The sequence below is a fragment of the Pituophis catenifer genome, unplaced genomic scaffold (genome assembly GCF_029215685.1).
Source record: "Pituophis catenifer annectens isolate HBS135680 unplaced genomic scaffold, rPitCat1.0.hap2 SCAF_10, whole genome shotgun sequence".
Lineage (NCBI taxonomy): Eukaryota > Metazoa > Chordata > Lepidosauria > Squamata > Colubridae > Pituophis > Pituophis catenifer.
In genome coordinates, this window is record NW_027256890.1 from 9,336,489 (window position 1) to 9,362,249 (window position 25,761).

Sequence of the window (25,761 nt, forward strand, 5' to 3'; positions counted from 1 at the left end):
TTTCTATATTATTATTATTAGTAGTAGTAGTATAGTTATTGTAACTCATGCTGTCAGCAGTTCGGTATGATTCTGGTAAAATGTTCTCTTATATATTTCCCCCCCCCTTTCTTGGAATTATTTTGGGAGGAAAATTGCAAAAAAAACCCCCCAAAAACAGCTTTTTCCCTCCCCCCCCCAAAGTTTTCACCTCTCTTGAAATGGTATGCACAAAAAGTTCCTGTAGAGAAACGCAACACACTTTTACACACGTATTGTGGTCCTTTGTGACTCAGCTCCCCCTGACTATGGAGGGGGGACGGGGGGGGGGTTTAAAAATTCCCAGGTGATGTTTCTTTTTAACATTTAACAGTTTTTATTATAAAAAATTGTGCTTAGGGACGATTCAGCCAGCAAATCACGCACCCCCTTTTAAAAACAAAAACAAACAAAACTTATCTTCGTGCATTCTTTCGTTCCTTTTTTTTTTTAACGCCAAGTTGTCGCTTTTTATTCGCTTGCGAAACTTTTTTTTAAACAACCTACTCCAGATGGATTAGCGACAGCTTTTTTCGTACACGCTCACGCACACACAACTCGCACACACACAAACGCACATGCACACTTTCGGTGTGCTTCGGTACTGCCAAAGCCGGAGACTTTTGATGATCGTGAACCAGCCCTCCTCGCATCCAGTGCATTAAAACTAGGTTTAAAACGACATGGAACCAGCCATAAAAAAAATTTCCCTCCGGTACCCCCCTTTTCCCATTCCCAAGGTACAGTACCAAAAAACATTTTAAACCGACGTATTAAAAATAAAAGAGCTGCGTATTTTTTTTTTCAGCCCTTTGATCTTAAAAGACCCTGCTATACATTCTATTTTTTTTTTCTTCCTTTCTCTTCAAAACAGGCAAAAAAAAAAAAAAGCTTTTTTTTCAGAATGTATCTGATTTGGATCTACAGTTTGGAAGTTAGCCTTGTAAATTATTACTCAATCTCTTTTCTGACAGCTTCTCTCTTTTTTTTTTTTAAACAAAAGAAAACGAACGGACAAGCAAATCCTGGCGAGATCCAATCACTGAATCTCTCGCAAACTTAGCCAAAATAATATCTTAACGGGCTGCGGTACGCTTTTAAAAAATAACAATGAGTAGTACAATACTGCAATCTTTCTCACTGCAAAGAGACCACAGAAATGGCTAATTATAGGGGGGAGGGAGATCAAATAAAGATGTATACTTCATCCTATACATTCTCAAGGACTGTCCATATTGAGGGGGGCTCCTTCAAAACCCCGGAGGAGACAATCGGCCAAAAAGAAAAAGCACGCGCAGCACAAAAGTAGCAACTGAAGGTGTCGGTCGAAAGAGAGAGAGAGAGAGAGGCTACCTTAGCACAGGTGAGTTGGAATGATGGAATTCTTCTTCCTTGAGCGCATAGAAAAAAAGGTTCGTTCAAAATAAGGTGTTTTGCACGGGAATACAGATAGAAAAAAAGAGGGGATTTACACAGGGAGGAGGGGAGGGAGGGAAAAAGAAACAAAAACAGGGAAGAGATGTTCTGGAGAGAAGGGGAAGGACCACAACATCACATCACTGAGCGGTTGGGATTTTCTCAACCGCCCAGCCACCGGTTTTTGTTTTTTTGTTTTTTTTTCCTTTCTTTTTTCCCCCCCATGAGTCTTTTTTTTAATATAAAATAAAGCCTGTTCCTTAGATGCGTTGTCCAGAAACAAGGAATCGTATTGCAGTTCATTCCCAGCCATTGTCTTTGATCATGTGAGCGAGTTCAATGATGAATTTCCCTTCTTTGTATTTCTGACTGCTCTCAAACGCGTGTTCCTAAGGGAAGAAAGCACAGCTCAGCTCTCCCATCCATCCATCCATCCATCCATCCATCCCTCCCTCCCTCTCTCTCCGATCGGGGTATTTTATGGATTGCCAGCTTAGTCCTCGACTTAAAACGGTGCGTTTAGGGACCGAAGTTGCCACGGCCCCAAAGAAAGCAACTTAAGACCTTTTCTCGCACCGATGACAGTTGCAGCCGTCCCCGTTGGTCGCGGGATCAAAATTTGGACACTTGGCGACGGGTTCATATTTATGACGGTTGCAGTGTCCTGGGGGGGGGGGGTCACGTGATCAGGGGGGTTGATATTCAGCCGGTTCGGACCGGTTCGCCCGTACCGGTAGCGGGGAAATCAGCTCTATACCATCCTATTTAGACACGTTTTTGTAGCCGCGCACATGCAAGCAAGCCACGTGCGCGAGCAAACCACATGCGCGGAAGGCATGCGTGGACGCGTGCGCACTCACATTTGCGAACCGGTAGGAAAGGTAAATGAATACCACCCCTGCACGTGACCCTTTTTCGACCAGGGGGGAAACCAGGTTCACTTCTCAACCCTTTCACTAATTTAACCACCGTGGTAGGGAAGGTTTGTAAAATGGGGCAAAATTCATTTAACAACTGTCTCGCTTAGCAACAGAGATTTGGGGAGCAATTGTGATCCTAAGTCGAGTACTGTCTGTATTCTCTGCCCTTCGAAACCTGGAGTTGGCCTGCTTAATAAAGGCCGTATTCCAGTATTTGAGGGGCTGCCACAGAGAAGAGGGGGTCAACTTTTTTTATTTTTTTAAAAATTTGATTTATATGCCGCCCTTCTCCGAAGACTCAGGGCGGCTTACAGTGCGTTAAGCAATAGCCTTCATCCTTTTGTATATTTATACAAAGTCAGCTTATTGCCCCCACAAACTGGGTCCTCATTTAACCTACCTTAGAAAGGATGGAAGGCTGAGTCAACCTTGAGCCTGGCGGGATTCGAACCTGCAGTAATTGCAGGCAGCTGGTCTTAATAACCAGCTTAATAACAGGGTGCCTTAGACCACTGTACTACCAAGGCTCTTATTCTTACTCTCCGAAGCACCAGAAGGCAAGACGGAAAACAATGGATGGAAACTCATCAAGGAGAGAAGCAAGCTGAAATTAAGGAGAAACTTCCTAACAGCGAGAACAATTAACCAGTGGAACAGAAGTGGCCTTCAGAAATCATAGGTGCTTCATCACTGGAGGTTTTTAAGAAGAGACTGGACAGCCACTTGACTGGAATAGTATAGTTTCTCCTGCTTGAGCAGGGAAGACCTCCAAGGTCCCTTCCAGCTCTATAGTGATTGAAAATCGAAACTTAACTAACGCAATTGGTACTGAAGTGTGGCTTGTGTGTGACTGGCTTGAGTCCTCCTCCAAATGCCAGCTCAACCAACCAGCTGACCCAAAGCGTGAAGGACTGGCAGGGACGGTGGGCTCCCACTTTCGCGTCAACCAAAGCTAACCAAGGCCACGCCCAGCGCCGAGGCTTACGTATTTCCATCCGAGGGTGGTTTTGCAGTTTTCACAATAAATATCGGCTACGGCGTGCAAGCCCGTCAGAAGAACTCGCTCTTCCGCAGGTCCACAGCCCACATTCACCCTGCAAGAGAGGGACGGGAGAAACACAGATGGCGTCATCGAACGCACGATGCCCATCTACGGGGAAAATAGAAAAAAATTTGAGAAGCTCTTTCGAAGACCAAGGCGTCGTCGTTTTTCATCCTCCCAATTGAGGGATTTTGCCGATTATAAAATAAGAGGGAGCTCGTGCAATTTGCTCCTCGGCATGAAAGAAAGTCAAAACAGCTTAAGTGGGTCGGTTGCCTCAATCCAAGGCGGAATTGTCCAGCTGCGTCCAAAGTTTCAATGCGCCTCTTTGGAATTTCTCGTGGGGCAGTCGATATGCATTGCTGAAGAGGGACAGTAAGGACGGGGGCCAGTGGTCTTCCCAGAGGCTCAACTAAATGGACCTTAGGAGGGTAGAGTGAAGACCCTCTGACCTCTCTGATGTCCAACCATATCCATCTTTTCTGTCATTGCTTAGCATTATCCTTCCAGACAGCAACATCACACTGTTAAGTTATAATTCAACCTTCCTTTCTTTTTCTTTGTTTCTTTCCTTCTTCCTTCCTTTCATTTTCTTCTCTTCAACTTCTTCTTGTTCTTCCTTTGCTTTCTTTTTCTTCCTCCCTCTCCCCTCTTCTTTCCTTTGATTCTTTCTTCCTTTTTCTCTTCCTTCTCTCTTCTCTTTCTCTTCTTCCCTCCCTCCCTCCTTCCCTTTCTCTCTTTTTTTCATTCTTTCTCGCTCTCCCTCCCTTCCTTTTTTCTTTCTCTTTCTTTCTCTTCTTCCCTCCCTCCCTTTTCTTTTTTTATTCTTTCTCGCTCTCCCTCCCTCTTTTCTTTCTTTCTTTTTCTCCCTCCCTCTTTCCTTTTCTTTTTTCTTCCCTTTTTTCTTCCTTTTCTTCTCTCTCTTTTCTCTTCTTCCCTCCCATTCTCTCTTTTCTTTCTTGCTCTCCCTCCCTCCTCTTTTCTTTCTTTCTTTCTCTCTTTTCCTCCCTCCCTCTTTCTTTCCTTCCTTCTTTCCTTTCTTTCTCCCTCCTTCCCTCCCTCCCTCTCTCCCTTTCTCTCTCCAACCCACCTCACCACACAAACAAGCTAGCAATACCAAAATATTTCTTAGTGCCACAGAAAAGCAGAAATTTAACGGTACTTACACAGAATTAAAGAGGTAGGCTCGTCCCTGGCTTCCCTGAAAAGACTGTAAGAAAGAGAGAAGGAAAATGAATCTTACATTTAAAAAAGAAACAACTGTTGTAAAATCATGTCACTGCATTCTTTCAACGAAGCTTCAGGGGTAACTTTGAAAGGGGCATTGCCTAGAACACATGTGGCCAACATTGTAGAAACCTTTTGGGAAAAGTGTTGAGGTTTGATGGCTAATAACACCACCTTTTTTTGGAGTTTCAAGATCATCCTATTCCACTGCTGGAATGGCCTGGGAATAGCCCAGACCTTCACCCAATTGAAAGACTATGGAGCCCACTAAAGAAACTGGTTAGTCAGAAGCGACCCAGCAATCAAACCCAGTTAAGACAAGCAATCCTTCAATCTTAGTTTCACGTTATAACAGCTGCAGAACTCAAAGACTTGGTTCCCTCCATGGGAGTGTAAGGCCGTCATTCACGCTAAAGGTTAGCCAGCTAAGGATTAACTGACATGGTGATAATTTTTGTATATTTCGTTTTTTCTACGTGTTTCACTCTTCTTCTTTGTACTGTAACTGCTATTCTAATAGCAAATCCTTCCTAAAAGTTATTGCATTACATTTTTGATTAAATTATCTTTCCATTGATATATAATTTATGGTACTATTCCCCCCCAAAAAAGTGGTGTTATTAGCTAGTTTTAGAAAATACACTTTTCCCAAAAGATTTCCACAATTTTGGCCACTACTGTAGACTGGACCATCTGACAGACACGGATACGAAGCCTCGTGGCACCGGTTCAGTGGCAGAAATGTTGCAAATCTTCTATGTACATGGAAAGAATAAATTGCTATTGCTGAGCACATTGTAAGCCGCCCTGAGTCTCCGGAGAAGGGCGGCATATAAATCAAATTTTAAAAAAATAAAATAAATTAAAAAATAAATAAATTATAGAGGTGCAAAATTAAAAAGAGAAAAAGTAACGGAAGAGAAGGGTAACTATCATCATCATCATCATCATCATCATCATCATCATCATCATCATTATCATTATCATTATTATTATTATTATTATTATTATTATTATTATTATTATTATTATTATTCGTCATATTTCTATGCCGCCCACTCTCCGAGACCTCTGGGCGGCTTACACCAAAGACAGTATACTAACTAGCATATTGCCCCCCAACGATCTGGGTCCTCATTTTACCCACCTCGGAAGGATGGAAGGCTGAGTCAACCTTGAGCCGGTGAGATTTGATCCGCTGATCTGCTGAACTAGCAGTCAGCTGGAGTACTGCACTCTAACCACTGCGCCACCTCGGCTCATTCTGTATTTTCATTCCTGTATATACAAATACATTCCTGTATTTGTTACTGCATCCCCTTCACAAACACAAAGTGACTAAAAAAATAAAGGTGTGTTCCTGATATTTTCACCCAAGGGTTTAAATGTCCTTCCTTTGACCTCAGCTACCCTGTTTCCCCGAAAATAAGACCTCCCCTGATAATAAGTCCAATCGGGCTTTTGAGTGCATGCGCTAAAATAAGTCTTCCCCGAAAATATTTAAACACAGAGCTGGAAATCAGGTAAAACGGCAAGAGGAGCCCCATCTTGCTCCACGCGCCCCAAAATCTGCGCACCTTCCGCCACGCGCTTAAGACTCTTCTATTTCATCAAGCTGGCCTGGCCTAAATCTTCCCCCTTTTAATGTGGAAATTTTAAATTTGTTTTAATTATAGGGTTATGGGTAAGGCGTTTTAAACTGGGGAGCCATTCTGGATTTAATTTTGTTTTAAATGTATTTTAATGTTTATATTGTATGTTTTTTAATCTTGGCTGTTCACCGCCCCGAGTCCTTCGGGAGAGGGGGGCGGTATAAAAATTTAATAAATATAATATATATAATATATAATATAAAATAATAAAACCTCCCCAAAAATAAGGCCAAGTGCTTATTTCTGGGTTCAAAAAATATAAGACAGGGTCTTATTTTCGGGGAAACACGGAACTTGGAAATGAATGACACAGGATCAGATTTCTGGTTATCCATTATATTCAAGAAACTGATGATAACGCTTTAATCTACCAGACATTCTTATCAGTGGTGGGTTGCTACCAGTTCGGCCCGGATCGGGTGAATCAGTAGCGGTGGTGGCGGGAAGCTCCGCCCACCCACCCGGATGTCTCTGCGCATGTGTGAGTGAACCGGTAGCGACCGAAATTGAAACCCACTACTGATTCTTATCAAGGCACATTTCTAGAATCTCTGAAAATATATTACAGTCCTCGACTTCCAACAGTTCATTTAGTGACCGAAGTTACAACGGCACTGAAAAAAGGGACTTAGGACCATTTTTCACACTGAACGACCGTTGCGGCCTCCCTATGGTCACATGAACAAAATTCAGATGCTTGGCAACTGGTTCGCACGTATGACGGTCGCAGTGTCCTGGGGCCACGCAATCTCCTTTTGCGACCTTCTGACAAGCCAGACTCACTTAACAACCGTGTCACTAACTTAACAACAGCAGCGATTCCCTTAGCAGCGGTGGCAAGGAAGGTCGTAAAATGGGACAAAACCCACTTAACAAATGCCTCGCTTAGCCACATCCATTTTGGGCTCAATTGTGGCCGTTAAGTCAAGGACTACCTGAACTTTGATGCATTTTGAGCTTCTTTGCTGTGATCAGAAATAGGCTAAAGGGAAAACAGACCTCACAGAGTTATGGGTGTGTGTGTGGGTGTGTGTACAAACACACACAAACACACCCATGCACAGACAGAGCAGCAGATTTGAAGAGTTTATTTAGATTTTATTCTCATACTATCAGGAGGCCTCCTGAAAAGCAGATTACAATACATTATGTGTAGCTTAGAAGCACTTTTAAAATGTCCAGAATGTTGCTAGTTGCCTTAGAGTTGACATACACTGGCTAAAATAAATGGGATTTATTTTAGCGACAACCAGGATTAGGTTTATATCAAGCAGTGTGTACTGATGTTATTATGTGGAGTAGGAGGAAGGTGATCGGACTAGATGAAGCATAGCGAAACAAGACAGTTGTTAAGTGAATTTTGTCCCGTTTTACAATCTTCCTTGACATGTGACCATTTTTCAGAGTCAAATTTGAAGCATCTCCATGGTCACGTGATCACACTTCAAAATTCAGTCGGCTTGGCAACCGACTCATATTTATGATGGTTGCGGTCTTCCCCGGATCACGTGATCCCCTTTTGCGACCTCCTGCCAAGCAAAGTCAGTGAGGGAAGTCGGATTCACTTAAGCGACTTTGTTGCTGATTTAACCACCGCAGGAATTCCCTTAACAACGGGGGCGAGAAAGTTCGTAAAATGGGGCAAAGCTCACTCAAGAGATGTCTCGCTTAGCCACAGAAATTTGGGGCTCCACTTGTCATCGTAAGTCGAGGACTACCTGTACACTTGAAATGCACAGCAGATCAGCTGTCATACTTGTAAGTATTCCAACAAGGTAGATGCTAAACCAGGGGTCTGCAACCTTAAACACTCAAAAGAGCCATTTGGACCCGTTTCCCACAGAAAAGAAAACACCGGGAGCCACAAAACCCTTCCCGTGCCTGACTATTTCTTGAGCGGCCACAAAACTAGCATATGTAGTTGAATTAAACATTCTGTTTTCTTCTGAAAGTTTTCTTTTCTTGGATTTATCCATGGTTGGCCTACCGGGGGTTGAAAAGCTCAATAAATCGTGTGCCAGTGGGTGTCGCACATTGGCGGTTGTGACGCATATTTTGAGTGACAGCAGAGCCGCAGCAGAAGAGTGAAAGAGCCACATGCGGCTCCAGAGCTGCAGGTTGCTGACCCCTGCGCTAAACAATCAACGAGATAGAAAACATTCTGTAGGTTTGGTAAACTGTTGACTTGAAAGCTGAAACGTTTTCTATACTCTGACAACAGCTTCAACGCCCAGGAGACCCAAATTTTGAGGAGTTTACCAACCACTTTATGGAAAGTGCTGGGATCTGCTTTTGTCAGGATTTTTTTTTTTTTGGCATGGAAACAAAAAACAATAAAAACCAATCAGTTGTCAATTGGGCATAATAGTACTGACCATCAAAAAATGCAGGTTGTTCTCCACTTACGGCCACAAGTGAGCCCCAAAATTTCCGTTGCTAAGCGAGATAGTTGTTAAGTGAGTTTTGCCCCAATTTATGGCCTTTCTGGCCAAGGTTGCGAAGTGAATCTCTGCTGTTGTTAAGTGAGTTACACCAGTGGTGGGATTCAATTTTTTTTACTACCGGTTCTGTGGGTGTAGCTCGGTGGGCGTGGCAGGAAAAGGATACTGTAAAATCTCCATTCCCACCCCACTCCAGGGGAAGGTTACTGCAAAATCCCCATTTTCCTCCCGATCAGCTGGGACTCGAGAGGCAGAGAATAGATGAGGGCGGGGCCAGTCAGAGGCGGTATTTACCGGTTCTCCAAACTACTCAAAATTTCCGCTACCGGTTCTCCAGAACTGGTCAGAACCTGCTGAAACCCACCTCTGAGTTACACAGTAGTTCAGTGAATCTGACTTCCCCACTGACTTTTGCTCGTCTGAAGGTTGCAAACGGGGCCTTGGGACACTGCAACCGTCGTAAGTACATGCCAGTTGCCAAGCGTCTGAATTTTAATCACGTGACCATGGGGAGAAGTGTGAGAAACGGTCGTAAGTCACTTTCTTTTTTTCAACCCATTGTAACTTCGAATGGTTACTAAAGGAATGGTTTTAAGTCAAGGACTACTTGCACGGAATGAGTTCCTTAGTTCCTACATAGACCTCAATTTTTTAAAAAAAATTTTTTGATTTATATGGCGCCCTTCTCCAGAGACTCAGGGCGGCTTACAGTGCGTTAAGCAATAGCCTTCATCCTTTTGTATATTTATACAAAGTCAGCTTATTGCCCCCACAAACTGGGTCCTCAATTTACCCACCTTAGAAAGGATGGAAGGCTGAGTCAACCTTGAGCCTGGTGAGATTCGATCTTACTTTAATTGCAGACAGCTGGTGTTAAATTACAGTGCTTAGTCTGCAGAGCTATCCAGGCTCCTATTTTGTAGCTACGGCAATAGCCAAAATTGTGGAAACCTTTTGAGAAAAGTGCATTTTTGAGGTTTGATGGCTAATAACACCACTTTTTTTTTTTTTTTTTTTTTTGAGTTTCAAGATAATCCTATTCCACTGCTAGAATGGCCTGGGAAGAGCCCAGACTTTCACCCAGTGGAAAATCTATGGAGCTGATGAAAGAAACTTTTTAGTCAGGAGCGACCCAGCAATAAAACCCAGTTAATAGAAATCATCATTCAATCTTGGTTTCATATTGTTACAGCTGCAGAACTCAAAGACTTGGTTCACTCCATGGGAAGACGTTATAAGGCCATAATTCATGCTAAAGGTTACCCAGCTAAGTATTAACTGTCAGGGTGATCATTTTTGTAGATCTCATTTTTTCCTCTGGTGATCATTTTTGTATATCTCGCTTTTTCTACGTATTTCACTTTTCTTCTGTATACTGCAACTGCTAGCCTAATAGCAAATCCTTCAGAAATGTTATTGCATTACGTTCTTGATTAAATTATCTTTCCATTGATGTATAATTTTATGGTACTACTCTCCCCAAAAAAGTGGTGTTATGAGCTAGTTTTAGAAAATACACTTTTCCCAAAAGGTTCCCACAATTTTGGCCACTACTGTATAGCAATGCTAAGAAGGGAAACCTGGGCCTTACAAGGTGACTTCTCATCTTACCGTCCAATATGTCTCTCCAATACATGCAGCAGGAAGAGGTTTCCAGATACACCGGAGAGAAAAAAAATACGCTTTTGGGGGGGGGAGAGAAAATAAGCTCAAGAAGCCAAAGGATTATACCAAATTTTGGAGACGGGCTGCTAAGAATCCGTTCACAATAGAGAGTTCTCCAGGGGTTTCAGTTTTAAGTCTTTTGAAGTATGGATTAAGGGAGAAAAGAACAAGGAGGACATTTTTTAAAAAAATGTTATTCAGAGTTTTGTGGCTTCCGATATGCTTTCACTAAATAACTTAGGGGAAAAAACAAAAACAAAGAGAGTCCAGCTGCCTCTTGAAAAAGCACCTTTGGGACAACCATGACCTGGATGATTGAGTGTCTCCATAGACGTTTATTAAAAGAAATGTCCTAGTAGTAGAATGGATACAGATTACTCCTTGGTTATGTTTTATATGAGGGATTACATTTCTAAGCATGGGAAAAAAAAAAACAACTAAACCATCCACCTTTAAACACTGTGTTTTCTAATGCACAATCTTCTTGGATGAAACTGATACAACATACACACAAACATACGTGCACACACGGCTGATTCTATGTGTGGACTTCACATTTTCAAATTCCCCAGCCAGCATGCTTTAAGATGAGTGGATTTCCATTCCCAGAATTCCCTACCCAGCATGCTTTAAAATGAGTGGACTTCCATTCCCAGAATTCCTCAGTCAGCAAGCTTTAAGAGGGCTGAATTTCCAACTCCCAGAATTCCCCATCCAGTATGCTTTAAGAGAAGTGAACTTCAACTCCCAGAACTCCCCAGCCAGCAAGTTTTAAGATGGGTGGACTTCAACTCCCAGAATTCTTTACCTAGTATGCTTTAAGATGAGTGAACGTCAATTCCCAGAATTCCCAAGCCAGCTGCTTTAACACATGTGGAGTTCAACTCCCAGAATTCCCCAGCCAGCATGTTTTAAGGTGAGTGGACTTCAGATCCCAGAATTCCTCAGCCAGCATGCTTTAAGGTGAGTGGAGTTCAACTCCCAGAATTCCCCAGCCAGCATGTTTTAAGGTGAGTGGACTTCAGATCCCAGAATTCCTCAGCCAGCAAGCTTTAAGAGGGCTGAATTTCCAACTCCCAGAATTCCCCATCCAGCATGTTTTAAGATGAGTGAACGTCAATTCCCAGAATTCCCCAGCCAGCATGCTTTAAAGTATCTGGACTCCAACTCCCAGAATGCCGGCTGATGAATTCTGGGAACTGAAGTCCACACACCTTCAAGTTGCCAAGTTTGAAAAACACCTCTCCGTAACCTTTTCACGTTATGCATTTTTAATTCACCGTATTCTCCGCAGAGGATTCCGTAATGTAAACGCCGGTCTTAACTTCCTGTCTGGCTTAAGGCCCTTCAAACAGTAAGGGCGTCACAAAAACGGCAAATGCATGAGGTCTAGCGACTTGCCTTGGAAATGAGCTCGTCGTGATTGGCCAGGTGGGCTCTGCAGTGGATACAACTGTAGGTTCGGTGACAATTTGGCAGGTACGCCTGGAACGTTTTGGATTTTGTCATTTTGACCATTTCTGTCGCTGGCTCCTCGGTCCGAGCAGAGCTGGCACTGGAGAAACAATTTTGCTGAACTTGCTGACAAAAGAAACACTGGAAAATGCAGGCAAAAGCCGTCGTTGTTGTGGAGGTTGTGTGGCCCTTTCCACACAGACGCTACCGAAGAAACTGTTAAAACCTGCAAGGGAAGGAAAACGGGTGTCAGCCGGTCCAGACGTTCACCATCCACCTGTCGCGTGCCTAGTCACTCCTCGCTTAATAAAGGAAGGGGGAGTCTCATCTGCGTATTTCATGCAGTCACCAGATCCTACCCGAAAAGGATCTAAACCAGGAGTCTGCAGCCTTAAACACTCAAAAGAGACATTTGGACCCGTGTCCCACAGAAAAGAAAACACCGGGAGCCACAAAACCCTTCCTGTGCCTGACTATTTCTTCAGCGGCCACAAAACTAGCATAGGTAGTTGAATTAAATGTTCTGTTTTCTTCTGAAACTTTTCTTTTCTTGGATTTAACCATGGTTGGCCTACCGGGGGTCGAAAAGCTCAATAAATCGTGTGCCGGCGGGTGTCACACATTGGCGGTTGTGACGCATATTTTGAACGACGGAGCCGCAGCAGAGGGGTGAAAGAGCCACATGCGGCTCCAGAGCCACGGATTGCCGACTCCTGATCTAAACAGGTCTCTGCACACACCTTCCTTCAGGCTATCAGGAACCCAATGCAGTAAAAGGCAGGGTGTAAAGACAAAAAAAGTTATGAAACTGGAAGCGAGGCTCATGAATGAGCTGAGTAGAATGCTACTAAAACTCCCTTACGCCTGGCCCGGGGATGTCCAACCTTGGCATCTTTAAGACTTGTGGACTTCAACTCTCAGAATTCCCCAGCTAGCCCTGGGGAGTTTCTGGGAGTTGATGTCCACAGGTTTTAAAAGTTGGACATCTCTGGGCTTGCCCATATGTTGCAACAGCCACGAAACTCTCCAGCTTGCTTGCTTGCTCGCTGCAAAATGTACTTTTTTCCCCCCAGTGAAGTACCGTATTTTTTTTTCTTCTTTTTGATTTTTTTATTCATTTTTTTTATTTGATTTTTATTTGATTTATATGCCGCCCTTCTCCGGAGACTCAGGGCGGCTTACAATGCGTTAAGCAATAGCCTTCATCCTTTTGTATATTTTATACAAAGTCAGCTTATTGCCCCCACAAACTGGGTCCTCATTTAACCTACCTTAGAAAGGATGGAAGGCTGAATCAACCTTGAGCCTGGGGAGATTCGAACCTGCAGAAATTGCAGGCAGCTGTGTTAATTACAGGGTGCATTAAACCACTGTACTACCAAGGTGTGGTTTTTGACAGAGGAGGCCAAGGGGAGACAGGAGCACCTGTTCGAAATGAAAGGATGGAGGGGAATTTTGAGACATGATACCCAACCTATGCCCATTTTTTTTTAAAAAAAATATTCATGACCCAACGGATGGACGTGGTTCATCACTTTGGTCATTTTTTTTTGCAAATGCAAAAAGTAGAGTTACCAACGCGCCTCACACTTACAACGGCAGTCACGTGATCGAAATCCATGCCCTTGGCAACCGGTATGCATTGACAATAGTTCGCAGCATCCCGGGGTCGTCGGCCACCTTCCTAGCTTCCGTCAAGCAAAATTAATGGGGGGGAGGTTAGATTCGTTTAATGGCGAAGAGGTGAAATCAGGGGGGGGTCGCTTAATGACTGCATTGCGTAGCAACAGGTCCCCAAATGGGGTCGTAAGGTGAGGATTACCTCTGCTGTGAGGTCCTTGGTGGTCTTTTGAGCTCGGTGGAGGTTTTTTTTTTTTTTTTTGCACATATTTCATTACCAAATGATGTAATATAACAGAATAACAGACTTGGAGGGGACCTTGGGAGATCTTCTAGGCCAACCCTCCCCTCAAGCAGAAGATCTTGTACTATGTCAGACAAGTGGCCACCCAATCCCTTCTTCTTTTTTATTTTATTGAAAAGTTTTATAAGAAATACAATTTTCTCCCCCCCCCACCCTTTCCCCCTCCCCACATAATAGAAATTGTACATTTTCTTATACATAATAAATCCTACATATACATGTTTCCCCTTAAGGAAGCATTAAAATAAAACATTTTAATTACATTCGGAGTTGCTCTTCTTCTCTTTCTTCCCTCATTCCACAACAAACCTTCTTCTTCTCCTCCTTTCTTTCCCTTCCCTCCCTCCTCTTCTTTCCTACCTCCTCTCCTACCTCATCCTACTTCCTTTTCTTTCCCCCCCACTTCTCTCTTCTTTTCCCCCTTCTCACCTTCACTCCTACTCCTGTCCCCTTCCCTTCCTCCTCTCCTTTCTTCCATTCCTCACTCCCTCTCCTCTTCCTACCCTCTCCTCCTCTCTCCTTTCTAACTTCTTTGCTGTGAAATATTCTCCTCCTTTAATATCTGAGCAACTCCTGTATTCTAATCGTAGATACTTTTAAAACATTTCTCTGTTCACCACTTTTTTCCCCCACCCCAACCCTTATCCCACCCTCCCCACCCACCCCTGACTTCCCAGAGCAAAAACAGGGTATAGCATCTAACAAACATATGCTAAAATAAACTAACTAATTATAAAGTTCAAAACTCCCACACGTTCTTTAACCCCCCTTGCTCCAATTCATCAACCTCCCTTTTATAAATTCTCAAAGCCAATTAAATTAAATTCATTCTTCCTAATTATAAAAAAAACTTTTTCTTGATGTATAATCCAATACTTCAGCAGTCTTACAAACAGTAAAAAAATCATGAATAAATTCCATTTCCATACCCTCGAACATCATTCTTTTTGAACATTACTCCCCAATCCCTTCTTAAAAACTTCCAGGGTTGAAGCACCCACAACTTCTGGAAGCGTTCCACGGATTAATTGCTTTCACTGTTAGGAAATCTCTCCTTAGTTCTATGTTGCTTCACTCCTCGATTAGTTTCTATCCACTGTTTCTTGTCCTGCCCTCCGGGGCTTTGCAAAATAGGCGATTTGGAAAAAATCGTCAATGCACTTTCTGCAAGAAATCAAGGAAGCTCAAAGAGCACCGAGGACCCCAGCGTCCTCCTCCTCCTCCTCCTCCACCCCTCACTCAGCACTGATGATGTTACTTAGCTGGGTCATGAAACGTCTGCAAGAAAACAACCAAGCTCAAAGATCACCAAGGACCCCCACAGTTCAACCCTGAGCTACCCCATATGCCTTTCCATCGTATCTGATTTGGGCTGAGGCTCTGTTGAAAGAGAAAGGTGCCTCATGCAGATCTGCTTTCGACATCACAGAGTTTATCCAAGTTCTGGTCTGCGTAACCCACCTCCCTTTGTAGGCTTCTTCGCCTTTAATTTCTAGTATAAATAAGACGTAGATTTGACACTACCAGTGACACGATTGGGGGGGGGGAGAGAAAGACAGCTGGTGTTTTGTTGTGATGCATTCAGCCGGGGTGGGTGGGAGGGAAGAGGAGGCCGTGAGAAATGATGATGGGCTTTGCCTAGTCTTCAGCTCTCGGGCCCAATTACCAAGGAGGCCTCACCAGAGAAAGAGTTATCAAGATCCCTGCCGCTTCCCCATCCATTCTGGAAACACATCTGAAAAATCCATCTGCCACCAAAAAAAAAAAAAAAAAAAGGAGAAAAATTAAACCGGCAGGAAAATGGCAGCACAACAGCAATGATGGAGTGACAAGAGATTTAAAGCCCATCTGTTTTATCTCGCTTCGGAAGAAGGCAAAGTCCAAAGGCATGCAGGTTTTCTTGGGCCCTCCGTGCCCTAAATTATCTCGGGTGGCCAAAAATCATCTGCACCTCTATAACTGTCTGGTTTGGTTCTGCAACCCAACAAGAGAGACACAGACTTCAGAGGATCATTAGAACTGCAGAAAAAAACAGTGGCTACCAACCTGCCTTCCATTGAGGACCTGTATACTGCACGAGTCAAAAAGAGGGCTGTGAAAATATCTATAGACCCCTCACATCCCGGACATAAACAGTTTCAACTTCTACCCTCAAAACGACGCTATAGAGCTCTGCACACCAGAACAACTAGACACAAGGACAGTTTTTTCCCGAACGCCATCATTCTGCTAAACAAATAATTCCCTCAACACTGTCAAACTATTCACTAAGTCTGCATTACTATTAATCTTATCATTCCCATCACCCATCTCCTCCCACTTATGACTGCATGACTGTAACTTGTTGCTTGTATTCTTACAATTGATATTGTTTCCTAGTATGATTTGATTGCTTATTTGTCCCCTATGACTATCATTAAGCGTTGTACCTTATGATTCTTGATGAATGTATCTTTTCTTTTTATGTACACTGAGAGCATATGCACCAAAGACAAATTCCTTGTGTGTCCAACCATACTTGGCCAATAAAGAATTCTAATCTAATCTAAATGCATAATCATGGGAAGTTTGGAGGGGTGGTCTCTAGGCCCAGACCAGGGAGGAAGTGCCACAAGAAAGAGTTGTGACTCAGGCGAGCATTGAAGTTGTGGTACAGTGTGTTCATTGACAAATCCCACTGGGTTTTAGTGGCAGAACTGAAGGATGGTGAACAACTCCGTGCTGTAAAGCAAAAAAAAAAAAAGGCCATCATTTAGGACAGACTCAAAAGCTGGAAGGGACAGCTTGATTTTGCAATGTCCAGAAATATAGGAGAGACTGTTTGCAGCTCAGGTTTGAACTGTGGGGTCCTTGGTATTCTCTGAGCTTGGTTGTTTTCTTCTGCTAGCACTGATGATGTTACCCAGTTGGGTCATGAAATGTCAGAAAGAAAAGAAGTTCAGAGAATAGCAAGGAGTCCATGCTCAGAAGTCCTACTGGAACGAATCAAGTCTATTAAATGTAAGAATTAAGTGGAGATATATAGAAAAAAGAAAGCATTGTGCAATTGTTTGGGATGAAGACTTTCAGGACTGGATTATGGCGTGTTGGTCAACTAAGAACATCCTTTTAAGACGGTGGGCCCTGGGAAGGTTTGCAAAGCGGGAAGGCATTTGCATGTACCTGCAATTCCTATCTTTTCCATACCACAATTGCACAAGTGGTTTGATTCAGATACGGCACCCAACCCCCATGGCCAACGAATTCCGTTCCAGTAAAAACCATGTCAGCTAGGCACACTGGTTATCAATGGCGGGTTGCTTCTAACTGCCTGACCGATGCAAATTTTCTTGAACAAAAGAGCCATCCAACAAAGCACAAGTGTGACAACAAAGCAAAGAACATGACCTAAACATTTGCACACACAAAAAAGAAAAAAAAAAAGCTTCAAAAGCGAGAGAAAATTCAAGTGACTGGCTTGGCTTTCTAAAAAACCTATTTTAAGCCAATCAAGAATCAGTTCAAGAGCTCAAAAGCGTTTGTTTGTTTGTTTTTTTAATTCTTGGAGTTGAGGCACAGATTGAATTTACATTGAGCTGCCAATCGTTGTCTCTTGCCTCCAAGTAGAAAAGGAGCCCTGTGCCCCCAATATTTTGAGGCGCACCGTTCCAATTCTCCAAAGAACTCACCAGCCGGGCACCCTGTGCGATTCTGCCTGCTGGCATGACATCATTTAAAGAAAATAAGAGCCGCTGGTAACCAAGCAGCAGCCAATCTTCAAACACAGAGGGCTGTCTTTCCTTCGCACCCGGATGTATAAACAAATATTTAAGCATGTTACCTGCCACAAAAAAACAAGATTGCACAAAATATAAACCCAGCCAAGGATTGGACAATCCCGCAAGCAACAGGTCAATTCGAATTGGCCTCGCCGCACACGTACCACTCCGTCATAAATATGCATTTCACCGCCGTTTAGTCTTAAAAGCCCTTTCTTTCATTGATAAAAATACGCTAAGCGCAACTGGCAAGCTACCGCTGGCCGCTCCAGGTTAAAAAAAAAAAAGAGCTCTTACAATCGGGTCGGTGATCCCTTGTTATGTTTAGGATTAATCAACGGGAACTTAATATTTCATCTTTGCGGAACGTTAAAAGGCGCCCCGAGTTATTAAATCAAGACGGATAAAGGACCATTCATTGGGAGCCAAGTCATTTCCTTTTTTTTATTCATCACGACGAAGTGGCCTCTAAGCCTCCAAACTACCATTCAGGGTACACACTGCAAACATCCACAGTCATTTCAGAGCCTGTCAAGGCATAGAAGAGAAAAGGCACTGCGTTCAAAACAAGCCCAAGCCTTTTCTGTTGAGCCCCCGTGCCCCAGGAGAAGAACCGAACAACGGGTCTCACCCGGGCTTCAACCCCAACAAAGCCAAAATCCCGGAACGTCAGGAGTTTCCTAAGCAATCCCGCATCGGCAGAGACTCCAAGCAAAAAAAAAAAAAAAAAGTCAAGCTTGCCCCCTTTGGATTTTTTCACCCAAGCATCTCCTTTCTCCTTTTTCTCCTGATCTTCGGTGGGCAGCAGGAAATCGAGAGCTTTGCAGGAGAATCTGACTTTTTTTTTTCTTTTCTTTTTCCCTCCCCTTCCCCGTAGCCACCGCCGCCGTTGCAAGAGGCAGCTTGCTAAAAATAGACAAGACACCTCCAGCCTGGTTTAGACAACACAGCACCTGGGGAAGGAGGCGAACGTGCGGCAACCGAGTCCCAGACAGTGTTCAGACCTTCCTGTAGCCAGCCAGCACCTGCTGGATCCAAGTGAGAGGGGGGGGGGGAATAAAATAATAATAATAATAATAAGGCAAGCAAGATGCTGTTTTTTTCTACAGTGTTGACAAACAGCTACAACAGGGCTGATCTCGCTGGCAGGAAGCCGCTTGCCACAGCTTGCCACTGGCAGGGGAGGGGGGTTTAGTGTTCGGATATAAAGTGAAGGAACAGAGCTGGGGAGGGGGAAAGGGGGGGGGGGAATGAAGAGGGCTGTTTTTGCAACCATATTATGTAAAGCGTGCCCCTCTTGTTTATATTCCCAACCGGCGTGCACAACTGCAACGAAGAAAAACAACAAAGGGCTTCCGTCACCAAAAAGCTTGAAAGCCGTCCAAAAAAAAACAACAACAACCCCGACCTCAAATGAAAACCAGGCAAAGTGGCAAGGAGTCGAAAAGCCCCAGCGATGCAAAACACAGAAGAGAGATCATCGGCTGCCCGCCCCGGAGTGACAGTTCCCCCCCCCCCTCACCTTACCTCTGGGGCTGCCTTGTTTTGGACTCCTTGGTTTGACTCGGGGGGCACAAATAACAGCCGGTCTAGAAGCCTCCGACCCGATTAGCAAGTGGACAAGGGACGGCACGTAGAAAGAGCCCCCACCTCACCCCAAGTCCGTCTGTGCCTTACCGTGATCGTCATAGGAACATGCACAGATCTGAGTAGTACCAACCTCATCACTCAGACTGCCCCCAAACTGCAAACTCACAAAGACAATGGGGCAGAGGCAGGAGCAGGAGAGGTTTATGACTCTACTGCTCCAGGCCACATGCTCAGAAAAATAAAATAAAACCACCTGTATTTCCCAGGAAAGCAGATGGAGGGGTGGGTGGGTTAAGCGCCCCCCCTTCCCCTTTTCTGCAAGGGTACACAGTTCGGAGCTCCATCTAAGAAGCTGGAAAGGAGACCCTGTTGAGACCAGCTCTCATCCGCATCCTTAAAAGCCCAGGACGGAGTTTCAAACTTTGCAACTCTTTCAAAACAGGATTGGATTTAAAAAAAATAAATAAACACCAACAACTGCAACTCCTTTGATTTGAATCTTTTTCTTCCCAATAAACCCATCAAGGGAGAAAAGTAGGAAAAAAGAGGGGAGGTTAGGCAGAAGCATCCTCACCAATAAAAACTCACATTTAGAGGTCCTGTTCATCCCAATTCCAACCATGCGTCAATCAAAGTCTTGGGGACCCCAAGTCAAGTCCCCGGCCGCCTCTCTTCCATTTCAACCAATCCCTCTTTTCTTTCGCACATGGGATGTTTTTCCCTGGCCTGCAACCAGTTTCCCGAAAGGGGAACCACGTTTTTGCCTTCCACAGCAGGAACCACGCTCTTTAAGGAGGGCCTTTTCAGCTGTTTCGTTTATTGTATATTGCGTGTTGTGTCGCTACCGGCCTTTCCAAGCCTCCGGTATCCCAGCTCTCCCAACTGCCCTGCAATTCCTCTCCACAGCCTTAGAAGGCGAGATGAGGCCCCGGCTCTAAAGTCCCACCAGGAATTTCACAAGCCTTTGGTGAATTTGGAAGGTCGCTCTTATTTAAGACGGGTTTCATTCTTAAGACGGACGGTTCTCGCTTCCTCCTCCACAAAGCGAGACTCCGGATCGTGAATTGCATCATCGGAGATTGGTGTGGCATCGCTCCGAAGCCACCTGAGCTTCCGAAGGAAGGGGGGGGGGTGTTTCAATATTTTTTTAAAAAGCATTAGGAAATCATTGATTATTGGCAAGGATAGCTGTCAGAAAAAGACAGGCTGATGAAGCTTTGTGTGTGTGAAATTTGCAAGAGGCTGAAGATTTTATATTTATAATACAGGGCATTTATAATACAGGGCTGAATTTACAACACGGTGCATTTTAGGTCTTAAAGATCTTTTAGATCTTTAGATCTAACCCTGTCTTTCCAGATTATGCTTCCTTTGGGAGGTGGAAGGCTCAGCGTGTATGGGGGGGGGGGCACGTTTCAGGCGTACCCGCGCAAGCAAGAGGGCCATTAACGTCTTTTCACAGGCCATTTGTGCACGGATATTTTCGTGGTGCAGTTCATTCTGCGTGCAGGTGGGTTTGCGCTATAAATCCCATCGCACCCAGCCCGAATATAACCCAGTGGGCGCAATGGGATTTATAGCGCCACCCACCTGAACGCAGCTCTAAGTGAGTTGGTGGGCCTGGGATTCCAGGGTGCCCGTTCTTCATCCTGGGGCCTTCCAGATGCATTGGGATGCCAGCCGATTGGAAGCAGATGGGAGTTGTAGTCCAATCTCATCTAGCCTTTCCTGATCGTTGCATTTGGTTTCCTCCAATGATGCATTGGTGGGGGACAATAGGTCTTTGTTGGTGGGGGACAGCCCCAAATATGTGAGGGAATGGGATTTGTAGTCCATTTAGAACACGTGCGCGCGCACACGGAAAACAGGAAAAATGGCTTCCCCAGCCATCACAGCAATTGGTTCCCCAATCTCCAGCAAATGGGATGAGACCTGGGCGGCTGCGCAGACAGGCCAAGAAAGAGAGAATGGGATTTGTAGTCCAAGCCATTTAGAACTCCCAGCAGTAAGAGAGTCAATCCCAAACTTCTCCAGCCCTCCCAGCACCAGATTCTCCAATCCTTAGGGAGGCATCTGCTGAGGAGAATGGGTTTTGTTGGGGAGCAGGCAAAGAGGCCGGAGGGTGGGATTTGGAGTCCAAACCATAGAACTTTCAGGGACAGGGGAATGAAACCCTAACCTCCCCAATCCTCCACTGAGCACGATGGGATCTTTAGTTCAATCCATCTAAGAACCAACAATGGCAAGGGAACCAAGTCCCATCTTCCTTATCCTTCTCAGCTCTGCAGTCTTCAAAGAGGAAGACTGGGGAACATGGGCCTCTTAGTGGGGACTCAGCCAAGAGTTAAGAGAAGAATGGGATGTGTAGTCCAAGCCACCCAGAACACCCAACGGCAGAGGAACCTAGTCCCATCTTCCCCATCCCTCCTAGCTCCCCACTCTCCAGGGAGGCAGGCTGGGGATCATGGGCCTTTTAGCAGGGACCCAGCCAAGAGTTAATGGGATGTGTAGTCCAAGCCACCCAGAACCCCCAATGGCAGAGGAACCTAGTCCCATCTTCCCCATCCCTCCTGGCTCCCCAATCCCCAAGGGAGGCCAGCTGGGAATCATGGGCCTCTTAGCAGGGACCCAGCCAAGAGTTAATGGGATGTGTAGTCCAATCCACCCAGAACCAGGAACCTAGTCCCATCTTCCCCTCCCTCCTGGCTCCCCAATCCCCAAGGGTGGCCAGCTGGGAATCATGGGCCTCTTTAACAGTGGACCCACCCCAGGTGAGAAGGATGGGTTGTGTAGTCCCAACCCATCTAGGCACACGCCAAGGAGGATGGGCTCTGTAGTCCAGCCCCAACATGTCCTTCCCCCACCCGGCTGGGGATGATGGGCCCGTCCACCCACTTACCCACCTGGGCCGGGCGGGGGGGGGAGCCGTACCTGTGGGGGCGGGGCGGTGGGCGGGGCTTCCCTCACGCCCCCAACGGCCGGCGGGCGAAGCTGGGCGGGGGGTCGCGGCGGGGGGGAGCATAGAGAGCGCCGCGCGCCGCCTCGTCTCAGGTCGCCGACGCCGCCACCGCTGCGCGCTTTCTCCTCAGCCCGGGCAGCCGGCGACTCATCCCGCCGCTGCCGCCGCCGCCGCCGCGACCGCCCGGCTGGCCTCGGGCTTTGTTTTGCTTGGGGCTTCCTCGGCCCCGCCCCCTGGGTGGGCTCGCGGCCCCGGCGCATGCGCCGCAGCAGCCCGCCGCCCGGTGGCCGTTGAGCCCAAGCGCCGAGGAAGAGGCGCGCGCCGTCGTCCGGCGTTGCCGCGGGCAACGGCCAATCGTGGCGCAGAGCGCTCCCGCCTGCCGATGCCGCCTCCGCTGGGTCTTAGCGCCCGCACAGACTCGTCTCAGCTGGGGTGGTGGCTGGGGTGGGGGGGGGGCGGGATTTATGAATGTATTGCTGTTACTGCTGCTGCTTTGTTTTGCTATTATTATATTATTGTTTTATTATAATTTAATACTTTTATTAATTATATTGTTGCTATTGTTTTGTTGCTGTGTTATTACTATTACTATTATTATTACTATTATTATTATTACAATTCCACTCTGGATGCTGGGAATCCTTCGAAGCAGCCACCCATTTTTTCCCAGTGCTTCGCTCGCTCTGCGACTGAGGTCCTGATGGGAGGACAGCTGGGGATGATGGGTGTGGTCGTCCTCCACTTACACAGGGACTGGGGTTGGCAACGGCTTTTCTGTTCGACTGATGCACAATGCTTTTACATCAGGATCTCCTCGCCTTGCAGCGCGAGATCATCAGCAAAGCAGCCCCCAACGGATCCGTCGTAAAGCGAATTTAAAAAAATAAAAAAAAACCTTTTCTGGCTGAGGAATTCTGGGAGTTGGAAGTCCACAGGTCTTAAAATGGCCAAGGTTGGAGACCCCTGCCCCAGAGAAGGGTCTCTGAGCGGTGTCATCCCCAATGATCCCTAGCAAGCTTGGCTCTGGTGACATAGCTACGTGAAGGCGCAAAGAACAGGCCCACAGAGATCAGGGGGGGCTTTGTGACAGCAGGAAAAGAGACACGGGGATCTCTAAAACGTTGCTGACATCTAGCGGCAGCTCCAGCAAAGGGAGGTTTTTGTTTGCCAGACGGATTAACTTGTTTCAAGGGCATCTGGAGAGAGTGTGTGAATCACTTAATATGTGAGATAAAGTTGTGAATCACTTAATATGTGAGATAAAGAGGATGAATGTTGCAAGAGATTAGACAGTGCAAGGGGGAGGAGGGAAAGGAGGCCACCTGGTGTTCTTGAGGTATCAGTGGCTGGATTCTCCCAAACCATCGCCACGGTAGCAGGTATTTATTTTATCATTTATTTTACACCTGGGCCATTTTCATGCCATTGATCCCAAGCGGAATAACCAATGCCTGAATTAGCCCCTTTTCACTGCTCTTAGCGGCTTTGCAATTTACTCTTAACGACATACAGGTAAGTCCTTGACTTCCAACAGTTCCATTTACTGACCAGAGTTTCAACATCATGGAAGTAGAGAGACTTATGGCCGTTTTTCATATTTCAACCGTTGCAGCATCCCCATGGGAATGGGATCAAAATTTGGATGCTTGGCAACCGACTCATAATATTTATGACGGTCGCAGCATCCTGGAATCATGCAATTCCCCTTTTGCGACCTTCTGACAAGCAAAATCAATGGGGAAGCCAGATTCAACCACCGTGTTGCCAACTTAACGACCGCAGTGATTCGCTTAACAAACGCGGCAAGCAAAGTCGTAACATGGGGCAAAACTCTGCCCCACGTTACAAAGTGTTGGACTCAATTGTGGTCGTAAGTCGAGGACCCACCTGCATTGTAGAAAATGCGTGCGCTCTGAGATGGAAAAACTTGGAAAAAAGACCCAGCTTCTCCCTCATTCCAAATATCCACAACTACTTTGTTGCTTTAGTAATCCAGGATCAAATTTAATGAGTTCCTTCACAATTGTTTTTACAAGAATCGGATGGCATGTAGTAACAAGACATTAACTGTTCCATTTCCTTTAAAAAAAAAAAAAAAAGCATGTACGCTCACAACAGAAGACAAAAATATAAACTTTTTCTACTTACAAATAATCCTATACATAGCATAACAACCAAATCACAAATTTTGTCACACGATAGAAATGTTTTGTGTTATCAGGTAAACAGGCGGAAAACCCTTTATAAAATTCCGCTTTTCTTTCCGGTTTTAAATTAATCATTAACTAAAAATAGCTATGCGGGGGGGCCTGGGGTACATGACTAAGGCACCGACAGTACAAAGCAATATAAAAGCAAAACGTTTTTTTCCTTAGGAGTGCGTTACACACCGACACGCCACGAGAAAAGGCAAAAAGAGTAAACCAACTCGTTGTAACCTTTGCGCGTTCGTTCTCAGGTGGAACCGTTTCTTCCGGTTTTCATCCAAACGAATATGGTGACGGGCTTCCTCAAGGCTTCAGAAATTCACTCCCAATTTTCCTAACGTGGGTGTTTCTTCAGATCCTTGGCAACAACCTAAGCTGGCTGGAGAATTTCGGGAGATGACAACCGAACAAATCGGTTGCTCAAAATCTAAACCTGAACTTTTTTTACTTTGAGGCTTTCCTTGAACGTGATCCTTCGACGCTAAACAAAAATAATTTACCGTTCAAATGAGAATTGCGTCAAAATGTTGTTGGCTGGAAGTATTCTCTTAGGTCTAACTCACCTGAGCTCATTTCAAGTTAAGGTTTCGTCTGCAGGAACCAATTTAGCCTGAAGAAACTGAACATATATCCCTGTGATTCCTTCTTGCAGGGATCAGAGTATGTTATAGCGAAGTATGTGATGTAAGGATGTGCTATAGCAGTGATGGCTAACCTTTTTGCCATTGAGTGCCAAAAGTGTGGGGGGGGGGAGTGCAGGGGAGGTTGCTTTTGTACATGCCCACACCCATAATTCTATGTGTCCCGCCCCCCGCGCATGGGTGTGCGGCAAACCCCACCCCACGCTCCCCCCACTTTTGGCATGTGATAGCAAGGTAGGCCCATTTTTCACTCGCCCCAGGCTCCAGAACCTTTCTAGGAGGCTGGGGAGGGCCAAAATGGCCTTCCTCACTCCCCCAGAGGCCCGCCGGAGGCCAGAAACAGCCTTTTTCCTGACTTCCGGTGGGCCCAAAAGGCCTGAAAATCAGCTGGCATGCACGCACATGCATGTCGGAGCTGAGTTCACGTGCCCACCGATATGGCTCCGTGTGCCACCTGTGGCACGCGTGCCATAGGTTCACCATCACGGTCTTATAGCTTGCTGTCAATATACAAGGTGTGCATATTTCAAAGTACCTACGTTTAGACTCTAGAATCAACCGGGATGAGAATGATTTCTGCACAACCCTTTGGGGTAATTTACTATCAGTTAGGGGTTTCACTTGCCTTACATATTGCTTTCCATTACTAAAACGCAATCAATCGTAATCAGTTAAGGCAAGGGTCTCCAAACTTGACAACTTTAAGACTGGTGGACTTCAACTCCCAGAATTGCTGGCTGGGGAATTCTAGGAGTTGGAAGTCCACCAGTCTTAAAAGTTGCCAAGTTTGGAGACTCCTGAGTTAAGGTACACCCAGCCGTATCCCTGACACTGTGGGACAACCAG

General features: G+C 45.4%; 1 protein-coding gene across 2 annotated transcripts; it reads right to left on the reverse strand.

Annotated features, from left to right (window-relative positions):
- Nucleotides 1-176: 176 nt before the first annotated feature.
- On the reverse strand, nt 177-22,064 carry YPEL1 (yippee like 1). Of its 2 annotated transcripts, none has more exons than XM_070951293.1 (5): nt 22,040-22,064; nt 11,783-12,062; nt 4,563-4,606; nt 3,340-3,448; nt 177-1,823 (listed from the first exon to the last, which is right to left on the reverse strand). In XM_070951293.1, exons 2-5 carry the CDS (start codon nt 11,897-11,899, stop codon nt 1,734-1,736), a joined length of 360 nt encoding a protein of 119 aa, XP_070807394.1. In that variant the 5' UTR covers nt 11,900-12,062; nt 22,040-22,064; the 3' UTR covers nt 177-1,733. The 2 variants fall into 2 exon arrangements, with proteins under 2 accessions (XP_070807394.1, XP_070807393.1); XM_070951292.1 differs by lacking the exon at nt 22,040-22,064 and adding an exon at nt 14,690-14,818.
- Nucleotides 22,065-25,761: the final 3,697 nt, after the last annotated feature.